Source organism: Sus scrofa, chromosome 1, assembly GCF_054392235.1.
Source record: "Sus scrofa isolate SSC_HxYL_T2T_F1_AM1 chromosome 1, Sscrofa_HxYL_maternal_Yorkshire_Landrace_v2.0, whole genome shotgun sequence".
In the NCBI taxonomy this organism is placed as follows: Eukaryota; Metazoa; Chordata; class Mammalia; order Artiodactyla; family Suidae; genus Sus; species Sus scrofa.
In genome coordinates, this window is record NC_139383.1 from 252,827,391 (window position 1) to 252,853,317 (window position 25,927).

The following is a 25,927-nucleotide window of genomic DNA, read 5'->3' on the forward strand; positions in this document are numbered from 1 at the left end:
TCCGGAGTCAGACTGCCTGAGTTAAAATCTCTGTTCAGTTTCCTTATCAATCGCATGCAAATTCAAGAGTACTCATTTCCTGAAATTGTCATGACAATTACAGGAGATAAAACATAAAGAGCTCTTACGACAGTGCCTGTCACACCATAAAAGCTGGGGAAACTTTATGTTGTCACTATTACTGTTATTATTGTTGTTGTTATTTTGAGAATCTCTCAATTTTGCAGCAAACAGCTCTGCATTGGAGTGCCTACTACAATAACCCTGAGCATGTGAAGCTGCTCATCAAGCATGATTCCAACATTGGAATTCCTGATGTTGAAGGCAAGATCCCACTTCACTGGGCAGCCAACCACAAAGACCCAAGTGCTGTTCATACTGTGCGGTGCATTCTGGTGGGTACAAGTGGTGCTGCTAACCTGGGTAGCCTTTCCAAAAAAAAATTGTATTATGAAATATCCAATATATGCAAAAGCATGTATATGACACACCATCAAATTATGAAGCAAAAGAATACAACAAACTTGTGCATTCATCACCCAACCAACACAACATTTTAATGCTGCTATGTAAGATCACACAGATGTGTCCTATGTGCCAGTTTCCAAATGCATTCTTCCCTGCTGCGCCATGCTCATTCCTGTCCCCCATCAACTGCTTTTCTAAATTTATATTTATCGTCCCTGACTTTGTCTTATACTTGCTCTTATTAAATAGTAAGTATATATAAATGAATATTTATACAATAATATAAGGTATACATATAAGGTATAAAGAAGAAGGAAACTTGTTACTCATCACTGAGCTGAGGAGCCAAGTACATTACCATCACCTTTGAAGTTCCCTGGGTATTTTCTCTTTTCTTGGAGGTAGCCACTATCCTCAATTTTGTGTTTATCATTCGCTGATTTTCATTTTAGTTTTGTGGCATATGTTTGTATCCCTAACAATAGGTTGTTTTGTTTTTAGTGCTTTTGAATTTTAGGTACATAGAATTATACTGCATGTATTCTTCCATAACATACTTTTCTCCTGCTCAGTGTTATGGTGATTTTATCTGTGTTGCTGTGAGTAGCTGTAATGTATTACTTTTTACTGCTGTATAGTATTCCATTTTGTGAAAATTAAATGACCTACATTAGTCTGTTATTGACGGGTGTTTGGAACTGTTTTCTATTTTTTACTATTTAGAAACAATGCTGCTTTGAACTTTTTAGAAGCATATCTACACTATGTTTTTAACTGGTTGTTGCAGGTGTATAGAAATGCAGTTGATACTTTTGGCGATCAATTATATATCTAATCAATTTGTTATACTTTTTTGTTAATTTTGAATATTCGTCAGTAGAGTCTTTGAGGTTTTCTAATAACTCCTTAAATTCCAACTTACATGTTATGGTAGTCTAATATTTAGTTCTATTTGCCTATAATATACAAATTAAACTAAAATATATTAATATTTTATTTATACAATAATTTCTTTCTATGTACATGTTAACTAATTTCTTTGCTCTGCATTTCTTCTTGAATCTCAATTTTTCCTTTTACAGTTACTATCTTACTTCCTGAAATATAATTCTTAGAACTTCCTTTAGTGTTGGTAAACTCCCTAATTTTATTTGTTAAGAATGTCTGCATTTCCACCATGTTCTTGAATGTACAGTTTTCCTGTATACATATTTCTAAGTCATTACAGTTACTTTTCTCAGCTCTTTCATTTTGTCATTTTTGTCATTTTGCTTTCTACCTTTCATTGTTCCTCTTGAAGTATCTGTTATTGATCTGTTATTTCTTTATAGATGATCTATCTTTTCTCTCAGGCTGCTTTTAAAATTTTTTTCTAGGAGTTCCCATCGTGGTACAGTGGTTAATGAATCCAACTAGGAACCATGAGGTTTTGGGTTCAATCCCTGGCCTCGCTCAGTGGGTTAAGGATCCAGAGTTGCCGTGAGCTGTGGTGTAGGTCCCAGATATGGCTCGGCTCTGGCGTTGCTGCGGCTGTGGTGTAGGCTAGCAGCAACAGCTCTGGTTAGACCCCTAGCCTGGGAACCTCCATGTGCTGCGGGTGTGGCCCTAAAAAGACCAAAAAAAAAAAAAAAAAAAAAAAAAAACGTAATATTTTTTTTCTGTGTGGCATCCTACAGTTTTACTACATGTGTCTAGTGTGACTTTTTTTTTTTCCCCTGTTTGGCATACATTCTGATGATTGCATCTCGGTTCTGGAAAATATTTAGCCCTTATCTCTGTAAATATTGCCTCTCTTTCATTCTCTCTATCCCTGCCTATAGGGTCTCCAGTAATACATATTTTAGATCTTTCCATTTCATGTCTCAACTTCTTTTTTACATTTCTACCTTCTTGTCCCTCTCTGCTCCATTCTGGGTAGGTACATCAAGTCTGCCTTGCAATTTACCAAGTCTTTCTTCAGCTGAGTCCAGTCTCTTGTTTACTTTGTTCATTGAGTCTTTGATCGTAGTGATTATATTTTCACTTCTAAAAGTTTAATTTGCTTCTTTTTCAGATCTGCCAGGTCATTTTGATAGTTTTCGTTCCTTGTTCACCTTTAATTTCATTTTTTATTTTCCTACATATTTCATGGATAGTTATTTTATATTCTTTGTGTTAATTCCAAGATCTAAAGTCCTTGAAAGATTATTCTTACTCAAAATGTCTTATTTCCTCACACCTTTGGCATTTTTTTCCCTTGTAAACACATCTTAGTCCTTGGGAGACTCAAGGGCCTAGAATACCATTGTGGTAATATTCTACTTCTCCTTTTTTTATTGTAGTGTTTATAATACCTTTTATGCCCCTATCTTTTGTAAAATACACTGACGTATAGGCAGTTCTAAATCTAGGATGGCCCTTCAGAGAGTTTTCAAATTGGGGCAAGAGAGCTTGGCTGTGGATGTGTCTTAATCTAAGAAGGGACCTGATGCTGAGTGAGGTTATTCCCTGTAGCTGAAGCAGTTCCAAAAGGCTGACAGTAGAGGGTTATCTGCTGGCAGCCCTAGCAGCAGCTGGGGAAGTCTTGAAGGGGGACCAAAGCAGTACATCACATCTGCTACAAAGATCCAGTAGAGGAATTCCCGTCGAGGCGCAGTGGTTAACGAATCCGACTAAGAACCATGAGGTCGCGGGTTCGGTCCCTGCCCTTGCTCAGTGGGTTAACGATCCGGAGTTGCCGTGAGCTGTGATGTAGGTTGCAGACGCGGCTCGGATCCTGCGTTGCTGTGGCTCTGGCGTAGGCCTGTGGCTACAGCTCCGATTAGACCCCTAGCCTGGGAACCTCCATATGCCACAGGAGCGGCCCAAGAAATGACAAAAAAAGACACACACAAAAAAAAAAGATCCAGTAGGAAAATGGATAAGTGTTATGAATTGTCAATTTAAATGAAATATCCAATAAATATATGATAAAAAATCTCAACCTTATTCATAAAAGAAATATAAATTAACCATTAGTGAAATGCTTTTCATATTTACAAGGAGAAAAATATTATTTTTTGTTTGTTTGTTTGAATGATTTCTTTCCCATTATAGTTGGTTTACAGTGTTCTATCAGTTTTCTACTACACGGCAAAGTGACCCAGTCACATACATATATATACATTCTTTTTCTCACATTGTCCTCCATCATGTTCTATCACAAGTGACTAGATCTAGTTCCCTGTGCTATACGGCAGGATCTCATTGCTTATCCACTCCAAATGCAATAGTTTGCATCTATTAACTCCAGACTACCAGTAAATTTGATAATACCAAGTAGTTAATTTGTGTCAGCATGTGGGGAAATATAAACTCTTGCGTATTAATCATGGATATGCTAATTAATACAACCATTTGGAGAGTAGTTTGACAATACCTAATTGGAGGTACAGGTACCCTTCAGACCAGCAATTTTCCTTGAACATCTGGCTAGAGAAAAATCTCATATGTATGCCATAAGGGTACATGTAAAGAAAGTGTATTTATTGCAGCATTATTTTAATAGTGGAAAAAATGTAAGTAACCTAATGTCCTTTAGTTGGAGAATCGGTAACTAAACTGTAGTCTAACAAATGGAATTGTATCAACATATATACCCAAATGTATAGTGTTGAAAGAAAAAAATTCAAAAGTGTAATGTTGAAAGAGAGATTCGGGGTGTACATGGTATAATGCATAAGTATTGAAAACACACATACAAGGTTTATCTATTGTTTATGGATGTACATATATGAAGCAAAAATACAAAACATATGGCTTTAGCTGAATCCATAATAGATATAAAAAGCACTTTAGGCAAAATGTTGATTCCTGTTTAATCTAGATAGTATATATTGTTTATTGGATCTTTTCTGTACTTTTTGTAGTTAAGTATGAAAATAAGCTTTTACAGATTTAGACTATATACTATTTTCTGGAATTTTATCACTTTATTTCTGCTGAGAGAGAATATATAGGTTTCAAAAGTTGCTCAGTTTAAAGTTCCTGTTGTGGCTCAGCAGTAACGAACCTGACCAGGATCCATGAGGATGCAGGGTCAATCCCTGGCCTTGCTCAGTGGGTTAAGGATCCAGCATTGCCATCCAGCTATGATGTAGGTTGCAGATGCAGCTCAAATCTGGGGTTGCTGTAGCTGTGGTGCTGTAGGCAGGCAGCTGCAGTTCAGATTTGACCCCTAGCCTTCCATATGCTGCAGGTGTGGGCCTAAAAAAAAAAAAATTTGCTCAGCTAATACTTATGTCAAATGTGAATTATTGAGGATTCCATGCATGTTTGAAGCCTCTGGTTCCTTAAAAACAGGATGCTGCTCCAACAGAGTCTTTACTGAACTGGCAAGACTACGAGGGTCGAACACCTCTTCACTTTGCAGTCGCTGATGGGAATGTGACAGTGGTTGATGTCTTGACCTCATACGAAAGCTGCAATATAACATCCTATGATAACTTATTTCGAACCCCTCTTCACTGGGCAGCTTTACTAGGTAAGTTAAGTGTGAAACCAGGTATCAACAGTAGGAGGAACTGCATGAGTATAGGAATTTTCCTTGGCTTCTCTCCCTCTGTCAGCTCCCACCTCCTATTTAATTATATTAATTTTTCATTGACGTGTGGCATTTTATACCTAAAATCCCTGTTGTATGCTTAAATTTTAGCAATGTAAGTATATTCTGTTATGTATTATTTCAACATTGTGTCCTAGCTTTTCATTTTTATTATAAATTAAAGTACATTCATTGACATGTAAATTTAAAATAATTTTCACATTCATTGCCTTTGCTTTTTGGGAGAAGGGCTTTAATTTTATGTTTGTGGTAATACTATGATATTTGGTTTTCTTTTCTTCCTATTCCCTAATATGTCTTTTTCTTAACCTTTTTGGGGATCGCTTTTTTAGAAGAGAAAGTATGTATATATTTGTATAAGACTAATTTTTGGCAATCTGAGAGCCTTTCTCTTTTAGTGAAGGAGTTTTACCCATTCATATTCATTATTATAAGTTGTATAAATTAATCTTTTTTTCATTATTCTGCTCTTTGAGTATTAGCTGTGTTTTAGTCTTTTCCTTATTTGGGTTTTTTTCTGTTTCTTTTGTTTTCTGCCTTGTGGCATATGGATTATATTTGTTGTTATTTGGTTTGGAATTGCCTAATGTTTTGGGAGAGTTTTTAGATTCTACTAATAGTTACTTTTAAATTTATCAAAAACTTTGTAAAGCCCAAGTCAGAGTCAAGAGCAAAAACTACATCTACCGATTCTCATCTTTTTAAAGTGAGGAATTTAGGAGTTCCCTGTGGCCTGGCGGGTTAAGGATCTGGCATTATCACTGCTGTGGCTCAGGTCACTTCAGTGGTGCAGGTTCTCTCCCTGGCCTGGGAACTTCTATATGCCTCGGGCATGGCCCAAAAAAAAAAAAAAAGTTGTGATAAAATGAGGACTTTAGCACACTTTCACTTATAACTCTTTGCGTATGTTAATGTAATTTGACAGTTATTATTTCATATTAGTAATTATTAATAAACCATTATTATCACGAATTTAGTTTTAAATTATGTATTGTCTCTTTTTAAAATGATGCTTACATTTGTATTCCGTTTTATAGTCAGATTTATTTTGCAGTTTCATTTCAATGTTCAGTTTCATCTCTTTTCCTCTGCATTCTAGGAGGACTTTGCAAATTTGTCTCCATGACACTAAATTGCCTTTTTGTTCCACAAGTTCTGCTTTCTTTCTGCCTCTTGTAGATTGTATTTTAGGTTATATTTTGATTTCCTTCTCTCATCCATATTTCTTTTTATCTCAGCTTTTTTTCCTTTTTACCTCCTTCCTTTACATTTTCATTTCAGATTATCTTCTTCTTAGGATATTCTGTCTCATTTGATAGAGACCATCTCTTTCCACAAGTCAAGGATCCCAAACAGTTGCTTGAAATTTCCCTCTGGATCCTTCTCTAGATCATTTTCTGAGGTATGCTTTTTTCTTTCTGATGGTGTTTCTTTTCCCTGTCCTGAATATATTTTCATATAGCCTTTTCTGAATTTCTGTCTTTATCTTTCAAACAAGATAAGATGTACTTTTGCCCATTTGTGTTATGGAGAACTCTATCTCAAACCATAGGTGGAGAGCAGATAGATGAGCTCAACTCCCATTCAGATTCCTTTTTGTCTGCCTGGTTTTCATGCAGTGTATTCTTGCTCTGCTAATGTGGAATCTTCTTCTGCCTGGTTCCCTATATACTGAACAATGGCATGTGTGACATTCTGGTATCCTAAACATACTGTTACCAGGCTTGTTCATTCTTTGATCCTCTTTACAGGTCCTCACTTGTGAAGGCCACATCTACATCCTCCAGAATGTATTGCAGAACATTTTTTTCCACAACCACCTCATCATTCCTGTGCACTTATTTCCTGGGATTTGAAATCACTGTGTAGATGCTTAAAAATTGGGGGAGGGAGGTGAGAGAGGATGGAGAGAAGGCCTCAGAGGTTACGAGAGATTGTGTTATAATTCTCCTGAATGGCTGGAGAGAACAGCCGTACAGTTCTGACTGGTTGTGCAATGGAACCTGGAGGCTAGGGACACCGATGACTGAGAGGGACTGACTTCTAATGCACCTTCCTTCCCTTTTTATAGGCAGTTTTATAAGGTGAAGCCAGGGAATGCAGTGAGCCAATATCTGATACGGTTTGTTTTTTTGTTTGTTTGTTTCTCAATCTGGCAATGATAGTTAGTTATTTCCTTCCTGATTGAAGCGTTAAATTTTAGTGTAAGCTTTTGCCTTTGTGCCACATCAATCATAGTATTTCAGTGAGAAGTTAGGAGAGACAGTTCGGGGGCCACCATTCCAAAACCATTTAAATGCTGGTTTATGTGCTAGTGGTTTTTCTCACCCCTTTCCTTTAAATGGATTATAGATGAATTAGTCCTTTTATGTGATAACTACCTTGTGTCTGCTTTTAGGGCATGCACAGATTGTCCATCTCCTTTTAGAAAGAAATAAGTCTGGAACCATCCCATCTGACAGCCAAGGAGCAACACCCTTGCACTATGCAGCTCAGAGTAACTTTGCTGTAAGTAAATCACCGTAATTACTTTTTTTTAAAATGTTGAGTTGTAAGAAGCAAACAGCAAAATTCCATGTACCCCCATTCAGTTTACTACATTGATAACTTCTTGCAAAAGTGTAAATACAATGTCATAAACAGGAAATTGACATTGATACAATCCACTGACTTTCAGATTTCACTGTTACATGTATTCATTTGTGTGTTTGTGTAGCAGTTATTTTTTTAATAATTGCTTATACTGTTCACTGTGAATCAGGTGATAATATTAATTTTTATAAAGTCGTTAGTCACATGTGCAGTTTTAAAGAATTTTTGTTTTATTATTCAGTGTAATAGTTTGCCTTGCTGTCAGTGTACTTCATCTTTTTGTTAATTGTAAGGCACTAAGGACAACTTAGAGTTTAGCAATCTGTAATTGTACTGAAGGTAGTGGGCAAATCTTTAGAACTAGACAGACCTTAGGTAAAATCCTGATTGTGAAGTTTACTAGCAGCATGACCTTATACAATTTTCTTAACTGAGTCTCTTTCTTCATATGTAAAAATGAAAATAATTATACCTTTTCCTTCAGGATTACTCTAAGAATTAGAGAAAACTTATGACCAGTGCCTAGTGTAATGCTTGGCCTAAAGACTACCCAAAAAATAGATTGCATCATTATTATTATTTGTGCTAATAATTTTATTATATATCTGAGAAGAAAAAATATGAATTATTAGTATATCCTGGTTTTTCCCACCTTTCATGATCATTAATAGTTCTTTTTTTATTTTTTTCATTATAGTTGGTTTACAGTATTCTGTCAGTTTTCTATTGTACAGCAAAGTGACGCAGTCACACACACACACACACACACACACACACATATATATATATATATATACACATTCTTTTTCTCACATTACCCTCCATCATGTTCCATCACAAGTGACTAGATCTAGTTCCCTGTGCTATACAGCAGGATCTCATTGCTTATCCACTCCAAATGCAATAGATTACACTTATTAACCCCCAGCTCTCAGTCCATCCCACTCCCTCCCCCTCCCCCTTGGCAACCACAAGTGTGTTCTCCAAGTCCATGAGTTTCTTTTCTGTGGAAAGATTCATTTGTGCCATGTATTAGATTCCAGATGTAAGTGATATCATATAGTTATTTCCTTACTGCCCTTTACAGTTTACAAAGCACTTTCTTATCCATTATGTCACCTGTTCCAGCAAGCACAATAATGTCTAGGCTGCTTCAGCTTCCTGGGTATGAGCGGCCACTAAGAACTAGAGACGCATCCAAAGAGACCCATATTAAAGCAGTCATAATGGACTTTGATGCCTTCTACATGGGTATGCATAGTGAAACTCTTGGTTTCTTTAAATTATAAGAATGTCGTCTTCAACATAGTATAATTCCACCTTCCTGACCTCACCAAATGCACCATTGAATATACTGAATACTTGGCTTGCTAAAATACCTGTTTTTTCCCACCTTTCTTTCTCTCTGGTGCCCAGAGCCACTATAGCTATAGTCCTCCCTCCTGGCATTCCTAAAAATCTAGTCTATTTATCACCTAGAGTTTTGATAAACCGTCATATAAGATCTCAGAAAAATACAGAGGATTTTGAGGAGGAGTTCATTCTTATTACAAATAAATAAGAAATTCAATTGGCCTAGTCTTGTCAATCTATGAAAATCAGAATTCAGTCCATATTCCAGCACAGGCCTATGAAAAGACATGGTATTTCTATTTACAAATGAGGAAACTAAGGTTCTAAGGGATTAAATGATTTGCCCAAAATCTTGAACCCAGGTTTTAGGCTCCAAATTTAACATATGTACAAGAACAAGTAATTAAGTAACTATGCTAAGAGGAGTAGGAAAGAATACTAGAACATTATAGATGTTTATTAAAAAAAACACTTGCTGTAGATAATATGCCAATTACAGAAATAGTTTTTTAAATAATTATGCAGATTTTCTAAGCTCAATTTCAAGTCCCTTGATCCCTTAGATTCTATTAACTCACAAGAGGTTGTAATTCTCTTTAAAAAAAAAAAAAAATCATCGTAAACAGGAGTTCCTGTCATGGCACAGTGGAAATGAATCTGACTAGGAACCATGAGGTTGCAGGTTTGATCCCCAGCCTCGCTCAGTGGATTAAGGATCCAGCATTACCGTGAGCTATGGTGTAGGTCGCAGATGTGGCTCAGATCTGCCGTTGCTGTGGCTGTGGCGTAGGCCAGCAGCTGTAGCTCTGATTGGTCCCCTAGCCTGGGAACCTCCATATGCCACAGGTGCGGACCAAACAAACAAACAAACAAAAATTCATAAACAACGAAAGACCCATAACATCCTTGCAAACATTCATTAATAAGAAAACGTATTCAACAAAGAAATGTTTGCAAATTATTAAAAGAAAGCAAAAAAAATCACCATTTAAAAAATTCATTTATTTATTCGAATCTACTTAATAAACACATAAAATAGATCCTCTGAGCACTAAGCTATAATATCCCAGCAGCTCAACAATTCATGTTAAATCTAGGAAGCATTGTGTATAGCAGTGGAAAGAATGCAGTGATTTAACCTTGGATTCTACTCCAGTATCTGCTACCAATGTTTTCATGACCTTGAGCCTAAATTTCATCTGTGAAACAAGGAGCTGGATTAAATTAGCCCTTAAACTTTTTCTTTCTTCAAAATATTAAGCATCAACATTTTATAATTTTTAGCCAACTAACAGCCTCCAGAAATTTTTTTTGAAACTATTTTGTTTCTATTCAAGCATAAGTTTCTATGATCTGCCTAAAAGTTTGTGAGCATCTGAGTTTTGAGGAAAGATGCAATTTTAAATGCTATAAATATTAACCTCCATGAAAATTGTCAAGCACTATTAGAATTAATAAGGGTCCTAATTTTTGTATGATCCCATAGAGGAAGGACCTTAAATGTAGGAATTGCTGAATAAATACTTGTTTAAAGGAATCGAACACTACATTTCTCAGTAACCACCTATCATTATTGAATAGATGTATTAACTATTTTAAAAAACAATAACAAAACAGTGAGAGAATATATTGGCCTTCTCTGCAGTTAAGTTTTTAAACATGATCATTCTCAGTTATCAGAATGTTGAATGAGGGGGTTATAATTTTCAAGTGCTATGAAGACTAAAACCAATATATAAGGACAGAATATGGTTAGTTTCAGTGGAAATTATAGTTTTGTTATTAATAAAAGAGATAATTTCATTTGATTCAAAAGTAGAGGAAAAAAAATATTTTGCTTTTTAGTGAAAGTCGTAACTCTGGCTTTATTATCATAGAAAATGCCCCTCACTCTGTTGTCTCAAAATTTAAATGAAGTTTTCTTACAGGAAACAGTTAAAGTGTTTCTAAAACATCCTTCAGTAAAAGATGACTCAGACCTTGAAGGGAGAACATCCTTTATGTGGGCTGCTGGGAAAGGCAGTGATGATGTCCTTAGGACTATGCTGAATTTAAAATCTGACATTGACATTAACATGGCAGATAAATATGGAGGCACAGGTAAGAATCTATAGACATATTCATTTTGCTTTCCTCCAGGCTCCAAAGTGTAGGTGGTGCTCTAACATTTGTAAAATAGTAAGTTGAAACCATTGTTCCTAATCTAACATTGTTTGACTTTCATCTTTACTTTTTAAGGTTAGGTTGCCAGGATATCACTTCAGTGACTTTATTTCTTTCAAGTATTATTGCTTAAATTAGCCTATGCTTCTACCAAGTGAATCTTGGTCTTGTTGCTCTTTAGACATGAGTGCAGGAACTCTTCTGATCATATATCTTTGCATAAAAAGCATCAACCTGTACTTTAAAACTATGCATATTGAGTAGTTATTAACTGTATTTTCAAAAATTTAGAATTATATTTTAAGGAATGCACAATCTAATTATGTTCTCTCCGGTCTCATTTACCACGTATACTCTTTTCTCAGTTTTGGATAGCGCTGCTGCATCCCGAATCTCCCGTTTTAGAGATAATCTCCTATGACTCTAGACATTTCACAGTTTCAAAAACTCTTACTAAGTGCTTCCTTTAATCTCTTTTTGTAATATGAGAGCCCTCTAACTCTGTGTTGAATACTAAGAGAAGTGCAAGTTTTTTAAACACTCATTGTTACCTTGGAGGTCTCTTCCTTCTGTAATGCCATCAAGCCTCCATATCTGAGAGTTTCACATCTGTGGGTGTGGAGGACTGACTTGTATTCATTGTACTGCACCGTCTTATATAAAGGGGCTTGAGCATCTTCAGATTTTGGTATCCATGGGGACTCCTGGAACCAATCCCCCACAGATGTCAGTGGATACCTATATATCCACATTGCAAGTCAGAAAGAGAAAGAAAAATCACACAACAGCACAGTAACCCTGAACCCTCAGCTATTTGCCTCTCAATGTTATGTTTTCTTATTTGTAAAAACATATGAGAGCCATTTGCACCTACCTATTATCCTGGATAAGATCTTTCTTGTTCACCAGAACTATTGATGCAGCACTTGGGGGACAGAGGGAATGGAGACACCTAATGTCTCCCTCCCTTGTCCTATACCGTCACACCTTCCAATTGTTTAAAAAGAGATAATATCAATTATGATTAAAGGGTTTAACTTCCAAAAGTTTCTTTTATTTTATTTTTTTCTTTTTTATGGCTGTACCTGCAGCATGTGGAAGTTCCTGGGCTAGGGATTGAATTGAAGCTGCAGCTACTGGCCTATGCCACAACCATGGCGACACCAGATCCAAGCTGCATCTGTGACCTACATGCAGCTTGTGGCAATGCCAGATCCTTAACCCACTGAGCAAGGCCAGAGATCAAACCCACATTCTCACAGAGAAAACATTGGGTCCTTGGCCCACAGTGGGAACTCCCCAAAGCTAGTTCTTTATCAAAGCTTCATAGTAGACCTAAAGCTTCTTAAGGAGTATTGTACAGACACATAGGACGCTGAGTTTATAAATGGTCAGAACATTTAAAATTTTTGTCAGACTGTTATTAGTATATAATCTTTGTCACTACCATAACTTTTTGTTTAACTTTTCATGTATTTTAATAAAGTATGGGCTGGGATACTTGTATTCTCTTAACCAAAGTTGTCTTTGTGATGTGCATCATAGTTGGGATTGAGACATAAATTCTTCTCAAATTCATTCATTCCCTGAGCTCTTTTCCTAAGGAGATTTTACTATGTCAGAGATATTTTCCTGACATTTCTCTTCTATGCCAGTGTGTTCCTCTACATCACCCCTCTAAAGGGCTGTTTTCCTTTAATTAAAAATGAGTTCTTATCAACAGCAGTATATGGGGATCTTGATTCAAATACATTAACACTAGGAAAAAACCATAAGCCTTCAGGAAAATGTGAACACTATCTGGATTTTTGATATTATAAAATTTTTGTTAATATTTTCTAGGTATCAAGTGGGACTATCTTTTCTTTGCATTGCCATGGCTGGGGTTCTGCAAACCACATTCTCCCTTTGCCAGCAGGGGAGTCAGCCTATAGCGGGCAGTACAGGGAGACTGGAAAGCTGGAAGAGGAATGAGGGATTACATCTTCCTGTTTGCTTCCTATTCTTGTTTTTGTTTCCTGTTCCTGTCAGTATTACCCTAGTAAATCTTATTACCAAGCAGAGCAGTGACAGCTTATTCCAATAGCAAGTTAATTTCACTCTGCTTTTTCTGACCCTCATAGTACCAGCCAAAGAGCACCCTCCTCAGAGATAGCAGCAACAGCCTAAGCAGAGCCCCTCCTCAGAGGTCTGAGTTTCAGTTCTGCAGGGTGCCTCTTCTAAGCTTTTGAAGTCTTAACAATTCCATCCTCTTCTTCTTTTTGTTCCCTTGGTCTCAGGGGAGCTAGCTGTTTTCTGCATTTACTGCCTCTGTGTGATACCTTAGTGTTCCCTTTTTGCTTTTTTAGTTCTTTAAGACAAAGCTAACAATTCTTTATCTTGAAATCTCTCTGTTAGAGTATCTAGTGTGAGTGTGGTTTCTGTCTCTTGATTGGACTCAGACCGACACAGTGGTTGTATTTTAAAAAGAATCCTTGTCTTTCAGACATACTAAGATACTCACAGACAGAAGGATATGACTCTGGAATTTTCTTCAAAACAATCAGAAGTGAGGGGAATGGATAGAAGTTAGATGAAACAAATTAGCCATGCATTGATAATTGTTGATGCCAGGCAATGACTATATTGAGTTCAGTAGTCCTTTACTTTTGAATATGTTTGAAAATTTCCATAATATAAAGTTATCAAAAATAATTTTTAAAGCTCCTATGAAAATGTGGTATTTTTTCAAAGAGGGACCAACAACAGTAGTCTAAGGTTATTTTTAAATAAAGTAAATGAAAGCAGAAATGGGGAATTTCCTTTAAAATAATCATTAATTCAAACTTTTGCTTAATTAAAATTTTGTCTGTTTTTAAAAAATTTGACATTAATATTTGTTTGAAGAGTATATGCTGTGTACTTGATGCCACATTACACGACTGTAGAATTTCAGCATTAAAAATACCTTAAAGGGGAGTTCCCGTCGTGGCGCAGTGGTTAACGAATCCGACTAGGAACCATGAGGTTGCGGGTTCGGTCCCTGCCCTTGCTCAGTGGGTCAACGATCCGGCGTTGCCGTGAGCTGTGGTGTAGGTTGCAGACGCGGCTCGGATCCCGCGTTGCTGTGGCTCTGGCGTAGGCTGGTGGCTACAGCTCCGATTCAACCCCTAGCCTGGGAACCTCCATATGCCTCGGGAACGGCCCAAGAAATAGCAACAACAACAACAACAACAACAAAAAGACAAAAAAAAAAAAAAAAAAAAAAAAAAAAAAACACCTTAAAGGGAGTTCCCGTTGTGGCACAGTGGTTAACGAATCCGACTAGGAACCATGAGGTTGCGGGTTCGATCCCTGCCCTTGCTCAGTGGGTTAACGATCCGGCGTTGCCGTGAGCTGTAGTGTAGGTTGCAGATGCGGCTCGGATCCCGCGTTGCTGTGGCTCTGCCGTAGGCTGGTGGCTACAGCTCCGATTCAACCCCTAACCTGGGAACCTCCATATGCTGCAGGAGCGGCCCAAGAAATGGTAAGAAGACCAAAAAAAAAAAAAAAAAAAAAAAAAAAAAAAAAATGTACCTTAAGGAGTTCCTGTTGTGACTCAGTGGAAATGAACCCGACCTACTATGCAGGCTCCTGGCCTCACTCAGTGGGTTAAGGATCCAGCATTACCGTGAGCTGTGGTGTTAAGTCCCAGATGCGGCTTGGGTCTGGCATTGCTGTGGCTATGGTGTAGCTGTAGCTGCAGCTCCAATTTGATCCGTAGCCAGGGAACTTCCATATCCTACAGGTGTGGCCCTAAAAAGCCAAAAAAGAAAAAGGTACCTTAAAATTAAATCTAGTCCAGGATTTTCCAAACCATGTACTTCAGAATAACACATTCCTGTAGAGATACCTGAAGTGCTGCTAAGGATATGGTTTCTTAAGTGGGTAACCCGCTACCCCTACTTAACTATGTTATATGTTGGGTGTTTTAAAAATTTCCCTTGGGGTAGTTCCCATCATGGCTCAGCAGAAACGAATCTGACTTGTATTCCTGAGGACACAGGTTCAATCCCTGGCCTTGCTCAGTGGGTTAAGGATCTGGCATTGCTGTGAGCTGTTGTGTGGGTCACAGACATGGCTTGGATCTGGCATTGCTCTCACTGTGGTGTAGGCCAGCAGCTACAGCTCTAATTCGACCGCTAGCCTGGGAACCTCCATATGCCTTGGGTGTGGCCCTAAAAAGACAAAAAAGCAAAATTTCAAAATTTTTTTTTCACGTGGGAGAAAAAAAATTCTTAGGTTTTTAAATGTGAAAATCACTGAACTCTCACAGATATATTATGCCTTGATCTGCCTTGTAACATTCTCACCAATGTTTTTCACCAAAGGCGTCTCCCCATTGTCTTTTAGTTTCTGGTTGAACAGCTCAAATATGGTGAACCCATTACTTCCATCTTAATCTAATTCTGCTGGATGCTCTTCCTTATACTGAGCCAAAATTTGTCAAACTGAATGTTCAACTCTGTGTTATTTTGCACATGACATACTTCAAATATTTGAAGTCTCACACCAATCTGAATCTTGTCTAGGCCAAACTAACATTGAGCCATTTAGGTCAGGCTTTTCAAACTCAAGTATGCATAAGAATTACTAGGGATATGCCCAGATTATATAGAGATCCTGTATCAAATTCTGTCAAGTCCTATTGATTCCACCTCCAAAATACATTCTCAATCTTTCTGCTTCTCTCCATCTCTACTCCTGCCACCCTAGTCCAAGCCATCACCATTTTTACCCAGTCTACTGCAATAGTGTTAACTGGTCTCCATGCTTTAAATTCTAGTTTACTGCAATGCATTCTCAAAACAGCGTGAGTGATCTTTTTAAAGCGTAAGTCAAATATCACTCACCTACTTAAACCTCTTTAATGTCTTCCATCACTCTGACCTGTATGGTCATTTATGATCTGGCCTTTTCTACCTTTCTGACTTAACTCACACTCATTCATTGTGCTACAGCTTCTTTGTCTTCCTTAAACACATAGATTCATCCCAGTCTTTGTTTTAATTGTTCATGTTGCCCAGACTACTCTCCCTTGGGATCTTTGCTTTCTCTTTTTTTATGATTTAGTCTCAACTTAAATGTCAGCCTCTTAGCAAGACTTTCCCTAACCAAAGTAATCCCCTGGTCATTCTACATATTAAAACACTTCTTATTTCTTTAATTTTACCATCCATCACCCTGTAATACGTAAATGTTTATTGAGTCAGTGTTTTTGTTTGTTTGGTTTGGTTTTGCTGCTTCTTCTAAAATTTAACTTAGTTATTTTGTTTCCTGCTGAATTCTCAGCATTGTTATTACCCAGCCCACATTAGCTTCTCAACCAATCCCTAGGAACTACATTTTATAGGTTTCCCAGTTTGGGCCTATGGATCACACTTTGTGAAAAAAAACATTGTCCAAGGCAATATACAGTCATAATACTTGGAGAGAAAGGTCCAGGCCTCTTGACAGTTATCCTGAAAAATTCAGAAGAATTTAAAGAGTGAAGAATTAGAAAGAATTTAAAGAGTAATCTAATGAGTCATGACATAGACACTAGAGTAGAATAGCATAGGCAGGGATCAGCATAACATGAAACTCACACATGGTCAAAATTACTTTTTCAAAGCCCTCTGGCTCAGTGGTTAGCGAACCCAACTAGCAAGCATGAGGACTCATGTTTGATCCCTGGCCTTGCTCAGCGGGTTAAGGATCTGGTGTTGCTGTGAGCTGTGGTGTAGGTCGCAAACGTGGCTCAGATCCCACATTGCTGTGGCTCTGGCATAGGCCGGCGGTTATAGCTATGATTGGACCCCTAGCCTAGGAACCTCCATATGTCGTGGGTGCAGCCCTAAAAAGACCAACTAACCAACCAACAAACAAAAAACCCTAACCAGAGAGAAAATCACATTCCATTGCTGAAAAGAATTGCTGTTTTTAAACTGGGCACCAAGAGAATAGCTGGCTAGCATTTGGAGCCATGCTGTATGAAAAATGCACTCAGTGCAGTAAGATGCGCACACTCTCGGTACCATGTAGGTGCACAGACCACCTGCAGGAATAGTACAAGTAACCAGCTGAAGGAATAGGAAATTGAAGGCTCCCATCACACAGTCCCTCAGGGGCATTTACTACTTGAGTGGGTTTGTGGTCAGAATTGCCTGCATCATTTAACTCATTTCTCTTTGACATTTTTTGTTCTCTCATTCTCTTAGAAAAAGGAAAAGATTATTAATAAACTAGTAACTGAGACGTAGAGACCATTTCAGACCAACAGGATGGAAAGGAAGAAAACAGTGAGATGGGAAAGGTAACAGGAAAGGAGAAAAGTGTGAGTAATACATATGAATAGAAAGGAAGATAGAAATCTATAAAAGTGAAAAACGGAAAATTCTGAAGACTAAATTGCATTTAGCCAAAATGATGGGAAAATCAAAACAGGTACATACATAGTTAGAAGAATTAAAAGATAAAGTTGTTATTTAAAAGTTCTTCACTTTCTTTCACTTCCTCTTTAGCTTTGCATGCTGCTGCCCTTTCTGGCCATGTCAGCACTGTGGAGTTATTATTGGAAAATAACGCTCAAGTAGATGCTACTGATGTCATGAAACATACTCCACTTTTCCGTGCCTGTGAGATGGGACACAAAGATGTCATTCAGACACTTATTAAAGGTTAGTTATTAAAAGGGCTCCTAATAAGTCACTCTCCAAAGGTGGGATTTCTTGCATTTGCCTTTTGAAATACAGCTTTACATGGCAGGGAACTGCCCAGGTAGAAGGTTGGAGGGAAGAGTCTGGCATCAGGAAACTTGAAGTCTGCTCCTGGCTCCTCCTGTTAGTAGCTGTTTGATTTTAGAAAGGTCATTCCACCTCCTTGATTCCTCCATCCCATTTCATGATAAAGGGTTAGGATTCCTGCCTGACTATAGGTGATATATGTGGAAGCTTTTTGCTAAGCATAAAGCTTTTAAAGGACTGTTGTTATATTTTTTTAAACTTCTTTTTAACAAATGCTCTCTATAGTAGACATTTTCATTTTATTTTTGCCTGTTCAGGTGGAGCAAGGGTAGATCTGGTTGACCAAGATGGGCATTCTCTTCTGCATTGGGCAGCGCTGGGGGGAAATGCTGATGTCTGCCAGATATTGATAGAAAATAAGATCAACCCAAATGTGCAGGATTACGCAGGAAGAACCCCGCTGCAGTGCGCTGCGTATGGGGGATACATCAACTGCATGGCAGTGCTTATGGAAAACAACGCAGATCCTAACATTCAAGACAAAGAGGTAGAAATTCTAGATCTTTTCTGTACTGTTTGCTCCAAAGTGTTTGGTGTATTGCTTCTTTGTCAATTAAAATTAAGAAAAACAACAATTTACCAAATGAAAAGCTCACTCACAAATATGTCAATTAAAAATGCTCTTTATTTGTCCATGTTCTCTTCTAGTCCTTGTCTGTATATCCATGTATAATTTAACAAAGTCATAATATAGAATGGGAATTGTTTTATAAATGTTATAAAATTTATATGCATGATATATGCATATATATATGTAAATATATATATGATATGATTTTACAAAGCACATTTTGTTTTGTTCACTTATAATTATCACCAGTATTTTTTCACTCGGTATCACCGGTATCTTTTCACTTTGGTGCAGCCAAAAAACAAAGAAGCTACTATTATTCTTGTTTTACAGATGCAGAAATAAAAGTTTATGGAACTTAAATAATTACCCTAAGGTGACAGCAGTGGTGGGTGTGTCAGGAAGAGTCAGGGTCCAAACTATGCCTGTAACCTAAACTTATAATTAACTTCCCACTGCTGCACACTTTTTTATTATTTATAGAACATATTGCATTAATCATTGTGCATTTAACTTCTTGAACTTTTTTCTTTTGGGTTATTAGACTAACTTCACCTAAGTAAGATTATTACTGAATCAAAGTAAGCAAAGGTGTATGACTGTGACTAGGCCCTGGTATATACTGTCAAACCAATTACTAAAACATGTAGGTTAATCTGTTATTCCCTCAGCTTCATAGCACATGTATTTACTTCTCTCAACTTAGCCAATATTGACATTTGTTTGCTACTTTAATTACTTTAATTCTTTAAAAATACTGGCATGTTTTCCAGGTCAGACAATATATTCCCTATTAATTCACTTAATAAGTATTTACCAAGATTGTTATTATTATATGTGAAAGTCACATAATGAAAAATATGTACAGTATGGTCCATGTACCTATATTATTAGAAAGGGATCTTTTATAATTTGTAGTACCTTTTACATTTTTTTATACAAGTTTCCAGTTCTTACGTAAGTAGTATTTTACTTATGTGAGCTACTTCCCACTTCTGTTAGTTTTTTTGTGTATTGTTTTGGACTATCCACATAAAAATAATTCTGTCTATGAGTAATAAATTTTTTTCTTTCCTTCCAATCCTTATGCCTTTCATTTCTTTGTCTTACCTTATTGAACTATCTAGGACCTCCAATGCAGTATTGAATATAATTGGTAATAGTTGACATCCTTAACTCATTCTGGCTTTTCAGGGGAAATCTTTAAATATTTCACCATTGAATATGATGTTTGCCATAGGTTCCCTTATACTTCTGGTTGCTAAGAGTTTTTCTAAATCACAATTAGCTATTTCATTTTCATCAGATACTATTTTTGCTCTATCAACATCATCATATTATTTTTTTCTACTCTTTGCTATTAATATGATGAATTACAATTGATTATACTGTCCCACCTATGATATATTTTAGATAAACAAATAGGTTTTTTGTTGTTGTTGTTTGGTTGTTTTTTTTTTTTTTTTTTGCCTTTTAGGGATGCATCTACAGCATTTGGAGGTTCCCAGGCTATGGGTCAAATTGGAGCTGCAGCTGCCAGGCTACACCACAGCCACAGCAACATGGGATCCAAGCCGCATCTGCAACCTACACCACACCTCACGGCAGTGCTGGATCCTTAACCCACTCAGCGGGTCCAGGGATTGAACCCACATCCTTATAGATACTAGAAGGGTTCATTACTCCTGAGCTACCACGGGAACTCCCCAGATTTTCTTGCTAATTTTGTAAGATTTCTGGAGTTCTCTGGTGACCCAGCAGTTATGGACTGTGTTGTCACTGCTGTGGCTCCAGTTTGATCCCTGGCCCAGGAACTTCCACATGCCAGGGGTGCAGCCAAAAAAAAAAGAGAGAGAGAGAGAGAGAGAGAGATTTTGCATCTTTGTTCATGAGAAAGCTTGACGTATAATTTTTCTTTCTAGTATTATATTTTCAAGTTGTTTGTTTTAGCAAGGTTATGCTGATCTTATAAAAACAGTTAGGGAATAGTCCCCTCTTTTCATATTCTCCTAAAGAATTTGTGTAAGATTGGTATTACTTCTTCCTTCAATGCTTGGAAGAATTCTCTGCGGAAGTCACCTGGTCTGGGGATTTTCTCTGTGCAAAGGTTGTTAATTATTCAACTTCATTAATAATTACAAGACTATTCAGATTTTCTAATTATTTTCCTTTCAGCTTTGGTAAGGTGCATATTTGGAAAAATTTATCCATTTGGTTAAAAATGTCAAATGTATTTACGTAAAGTTTATCATATATTCTCTTTTATACTTTATGTCTGTAGAGCCTATGATGATTTCCTCTTAGTCATTCCATGTATTGGTAGTGCAGGTTGTCTCTTTTATTTTTTAAAAAAGCTTCAGTCTTGCTTATTCATCTTTTCCAGGGACTCCTATCTTTTAAATTTTTCTTTTCTTTTTTTTTTTTTTTTTTTTTTTTTGTCTTTTTGCCATTTCTTGGGCTGCTCCCGCGGCATATGGAGATTCCCAGGCTAGGGGTCTCATCAGAGCTGTAGCTGCCAGCCTACGCTAGAGCCACAGCAACACAGCATCCAAGCCACGTCTGCAACCTACACCACAGCTCATGGCAATGCCGGATCATTAACCCACTGATCAAGGGCAGGGATCGAACCCGCAACCTCATGGTTCCTAGTTGGATTCGTTAACCACTGTGCCACGATGGGAACTCCCTTTTAAATTTTTCTATATTTTGTATTTAAATTTTCTATATTTTACTGGTATTTACTCTTCTCTTAATTTTACTGGTATTTTACTGGTATCTACTCTTCTCTTAATTTTTTCCTGCCACCGTTTTCCTCAGGTTTAATTTAATATTTTTTAAAAGATTCTTTTGACTTCCCACTGTGGTGCAATGGGGATCAGTATTATCTTGGAAGTGCTGGATCACAGGTTCAATCCCTGACCCAGCACAATGGGTTAATGATCTGGTGTCGGTGCAGCTGTGACTTAGGTTGCACTTTCATCTAGGATCTGATCCCTGGCGCAGAAACTCCATATGCCACGGGGCAGCCAAAAAAAGAAAGAGAAAAAAAAGGTTTTTTGTTTTGTTTTGTTTTTTGTCTTTTAGGGCCACACCTGCAGCATATGGAGGTTCCCAGGCTAGGGGTCAAATCAGAGCTGTAGCCGCTGGCCTATACCACAGCTACAGCAATGCAGGATCCAAGCCATGTCTGAAACCTACACCACACTTCATGGCAATGCCACATGCTTAACCCACTGAGCAAGGCCAGGGATCAAACCTGCATCCTCATGGATGCTAGTCAGATTCGTTTCTGCTGAGCCAAGACAGGAACCCCCCCAAAAAGATGCTTTTGATGAAAGTTTAAATCATTGATGTTTTTTAACATATGTATTTAAGCATGCTTCTTATTCTAAGCAGTGCTTTAGCTGTACCCTACAAATTTGGATAAATTGTGCTATCACTATCTTTCAACTCAAACATTTTCTAATTTCTATTTTGATTTATTATTTGACCCATAGATAATTTAGAAGTGTATTGTTTAATTTTCAGGCAGTTAGGCATTATCTTTTTGTTATTGGTTATATTAGTTTTCCTATTGCTACTGTAACAAATTTCTACAAACTTAGTGTCTTATAACAACACAAATTTATTATCTTACTGTTCTGAATGTCAGAGTCCAAAATGTGTCTCACTGGAATAAAAATCATAGTGTTGGCAGGACTTCTCTCTTTTTGGAAGGTCTGGGGGGAATCTGTTTCCTTGACTTTTCTTACTCCTAGATGCTGCCCTCATTCTGTGACTTATGGCCTCACTGCTCCATCTTCAGAGCCAGCAATGACTGGCTGATTCTTTCTCACACTGCATCACTCTGACATTCACACTTCTGACTCCGTCTTTCACTTTAGGACCTTAGTGATTACAGTGGGCCTATCTGGATGATCCAGGATAATCTTCCCAGCTCAAGGTCTGCTCATTAGCAACCTCAATTCCATCTAATTTCCCCCTCTCCATATAATATAATGTAGCTACAGATTCCAGAGATTAGGATATAGATAAGGGAGTGCCTTATTCAGCCTACCACATTCATTTGTAGCTTAAATTTTACTGTGGTCAAAAAACATACTCTGAATTGTTTTAATCTTTCAAAATCTTTCAGGGCTTTCTTTATTTTCAGCATATGGTTGATTTTGGTAAATGTTCTATGTACACTTGAAAAGAGTACTAATTTTGTCATTGTTTGATGCAATGTTTTATATACATATCACTTAGTTCAAATTTTACATTATATTGTTCACACCTTCTGTATTTTTTGTCTATTTGTTTCATCAGCTATTGTAAAAGATAGGTTAAAAATCTCCCACTGTGGTGATGGTTTTTACCATCTCTCCGCCTTCAATGTTGTTAGTTTTCATCCTGTGTACTTAGAAGCTATGCTGTTAGATGCATATAGGACGTAGGATTATGTTGTGTTAGGATTATGATGTCTTCCTTTTGACTCCTTTAACACTATGAACTATCCTTTTTTATATCTAGCAATGCTTCATGCTTTCTTTGTCTTTCAGACATTGAAAGGTTTTTGTTTATGCTTGTAGGGAAGAACAGCTTTGCACTGGTCCTGTAACAATGGATACCTTGATGCCATTAAATTACTCTTAGACTTTGCTGCTTTCCCTAATCAGATGGAAAACAATGAAGAGAGGTAAGCTGTTGATAAAAATAGTGTGTTGTTCACCTCACTTGCTTTCTGCCATATTAAAAATCTCAAGTTTCAATACTGGCTCAGAAGTAATAAGTATATTCATAAAGAAATTATGCACTAAGAAATCCTGAACCAGAAAAAGGAACATGCAGTGTTGATTTAGAATCTTGGGGTTTTAAAGCTATTCAGAATTTTAGATATTATGTAGTCAAGCTACATTTTCCAGATGAGGTATCTTAGGCCTTCTTCTGCCTTATGGATAGAATAAAATCAGGGAAATCCTGACTGCCCAGGAATAGGAATTTGGTTAGGCCAGTGGAATGCCCTATATACTCACAAAGTTTCTCTTGATGAAGAGGATATTATCAGTGAGTGGATAAGACATACCACCATGTAGCATGAAAAAACAAGGACAAATTAAGGTGAAAGTTTGGGATTTTAATCTAAATACAGATTACTTGAATAATATGAGCTCCACAGAATTAGGCCCAATAAATAGGACTAGACACTGTGACATCTAGGCAGAAAAATTCTTGGGGGTCATTCATCAAGAAGATTCTAGTGATTTGTAGGTAATAACTAAGATGGCAATCAAATTTCCACACTGCAGTTCCCCCAGCCTGGGTCTGTGCTTTAGTTTTCATTGTTCATGGAAGCTCTGACTAAAATGGCCCCTGCTATGACATCATCCCCACCCTTTTGGTGGTTAAGACAGCACTTTCTTTTTGTTAGGAGGTAGGAAACTTTGTAGACAAAGAGGCACTTTCACTAGGCCCACTGTCTTGCAGGAAACATGAAGCTACCCCTTCATCTTTCCCATGTATTTCAAAACCTTTCCTCATTCGTTATACTCTCCATCTGTTATTTTCCAGTTCTCTTTTTTTCTGAAGCTTGTCTTCTTTGCCTGTAAAGTCTTCCTTCTCTCACCCTGTCTTCATTGTCTCCATTTCCTCATAGTCACCATTCATGCCTTTGCATTCTGGCTTCCATCCCCCACATTTAGGCTGAAGTCTGTATCCGAATGGTCACTGACAAATTCCTAGCTGGCAAATCATATGATATCTTCTTTGCCCACCCTAATTAGCCTTTGTGCATTACCTGGTCCTAGTGACCGTCTTCTTTACCTTATTGAGACTATCCTCTCTAAGCTTCTACAACAGTGTACTTTCCCCCATCCTCTTCTCATTATGTCTGCTCCTTCTCCATTTCTTTTGGCTTCTGTGCCATTTTTAATTTTTTAAATATAAAGTCTTTAGGGACTGGATTCCTTCTCTCAGGCTATCTCCTGTGGCAACCCAACAGTCCACTGAGGTTTCAACACTTACCAGAGTGTCGGTGAGCGCTCACTCTCCACTTCAGACCCAGTATCTGTCCTTGGTTCACACTGTCATCTCCACTTCACGACCTGCACCATTGTCTAATTCTCGCCCTCTTTGACTCTTTCTGAGATGATCACAATGCCTCCTCACTTGTTTTCCTTCCTTTGATCTTTCCCTCCTTCAATTCATTGCCTTCCAGAGTAGGCTTTCTAAATCATATCGCTAATATAACTGTTTATTATGTAATTCTTCCTGCAGTCTCATCTCAGAATATTGTTCTGATGCCACAGTCATGTGTCCCAAACAGTGTCCTCCTCTACATGTTTTATGTAATCTGTCTTCCCCGTCAGTGGAGAACTCTTGAAGATCCTGGTCGTCTCTGTATTGCTCACAAAGTGCCTTTCATGAAGTTGATGCTCAGTAAATAACTGTTGAATTATCAAATTGGTGTTTTCAGACTCCCAGTAGCATTACCTTGCTTCATACCTGCATTAGAAACTTCTAGATTTTTTTTTTTTTTTTTTTTTTTTTTTGCTTTTTTAGGTCCACACCCACAGCATATGGAAACTCCCAGGTCGAATCGGAGTTACAGCTGCCTGCCTCTGCCACAGCCACAGCAACACTAGATCTGAGCTGTGTCTGCAACCTGCACCACAGCTCATGGCAATGCCAGATCTTTAACCACCGAGAAGGCCAGGGACCAAACCTGCATCCTCATGGATACTAATCAGATTTGTTTCTGCTGCGCCACAACGGGAACTCCCAGAAAATTCTAGAATTCTTAAACTGCATGCAGACTTAGGTAAAGTAGACTGGTATGCCTTACTTTGAGAGTGATTATATAAAGAACTCACCCTTTCTATTATAGTCAAACAATTACAAAACAAAAAAGGTGAAGATTTAGGCATTCGGATGTTTAAGGCAACTGGAAAAGCCAAGCAGAATCCTTAAGGCTGATGTTTTGACATTAAAGCAGATGTATGAGGGTGCTGAGGTTTCTCCCTTTGATGCCCTAAAAAAAAAGAGAGAAAGATTGGGAATTTTAAGCATTCTAAGAATTAGTGATATATTTCTATAAAGGATATGCCTGACTACCTTTTTTTTATGAAACAATAAAAAATTTTTTTGTAATTCACTTCCCATTTGTGTGCTAAACCTGGAATTTCAGACCAGATAAGTGCATGAATTAAGGTGATTACTGCCTCCTGGAGTAATATATGTTAATTACAGACAAAAGAGCCAAAGGGAAAATCCTTCTAACCGTACTTGCCAGTGTATAGATGAAAAGAGACAGTGGCAATATCCCAGTCTCCTTTAATGTTTCATCAGCAATGCACCTTGATGTACAAATGTCAGAACTTGGCACTGCCTTTTATGTTTATTGACATTCTAGTTTAG

The 25,927-nt window shown here is 37.4% G+C and overlaps 1 protein-coding gene across 44 annotated transcripts in view; it reads left to right on the plus strand.

Annotated features, from left to right (window-relative positions):
* INVS (inversin) overlaps positions 1-25,927 on the plus strand; it is a 160,290-nt gene that overhangs the window by 76,969 nt on the left and 57,394 nt on the right. For 43 of the 44 annotated variants that reach the window (XR_014824714.1, XR_014824684.1, XR_014824677.1 and 40 more), the window contains 7 exons: positions 228-395; positions 4,789-4,969; positions 7,449-7,558; positions 10,924-11,095; positions 17,680-17,835; positions 18,219-18,448; positions 23,104-23,210. Coding sequence is in view for 30 of the 44 variants with exons in the window: in XM_084990979.1 (XP_084847105.1) it covers positions 228-395; positions 4,789-4,969; positions 7,449-7,558; positions 10,924-11,095; positions 17,680-17,835; positions 18,219-18,448; positions 23,104-23,210 (1,124 nt within the window). In the remaining 14 variants the exon portion in view is untranslated. Of the gene's footprint in view, positions 1-227; positions 396-4,788; positions 4,970-7,448; positions 7,559-10,923; positions 11,096-14,423; positions 14,710-15,529; positions 17,836-18,218; positions 18,449-23,103; positions 23,211-25,927 lie in introns of those variants that run through there. The other variant, XM_084991123.1, reaches the window with a different exon arrangement.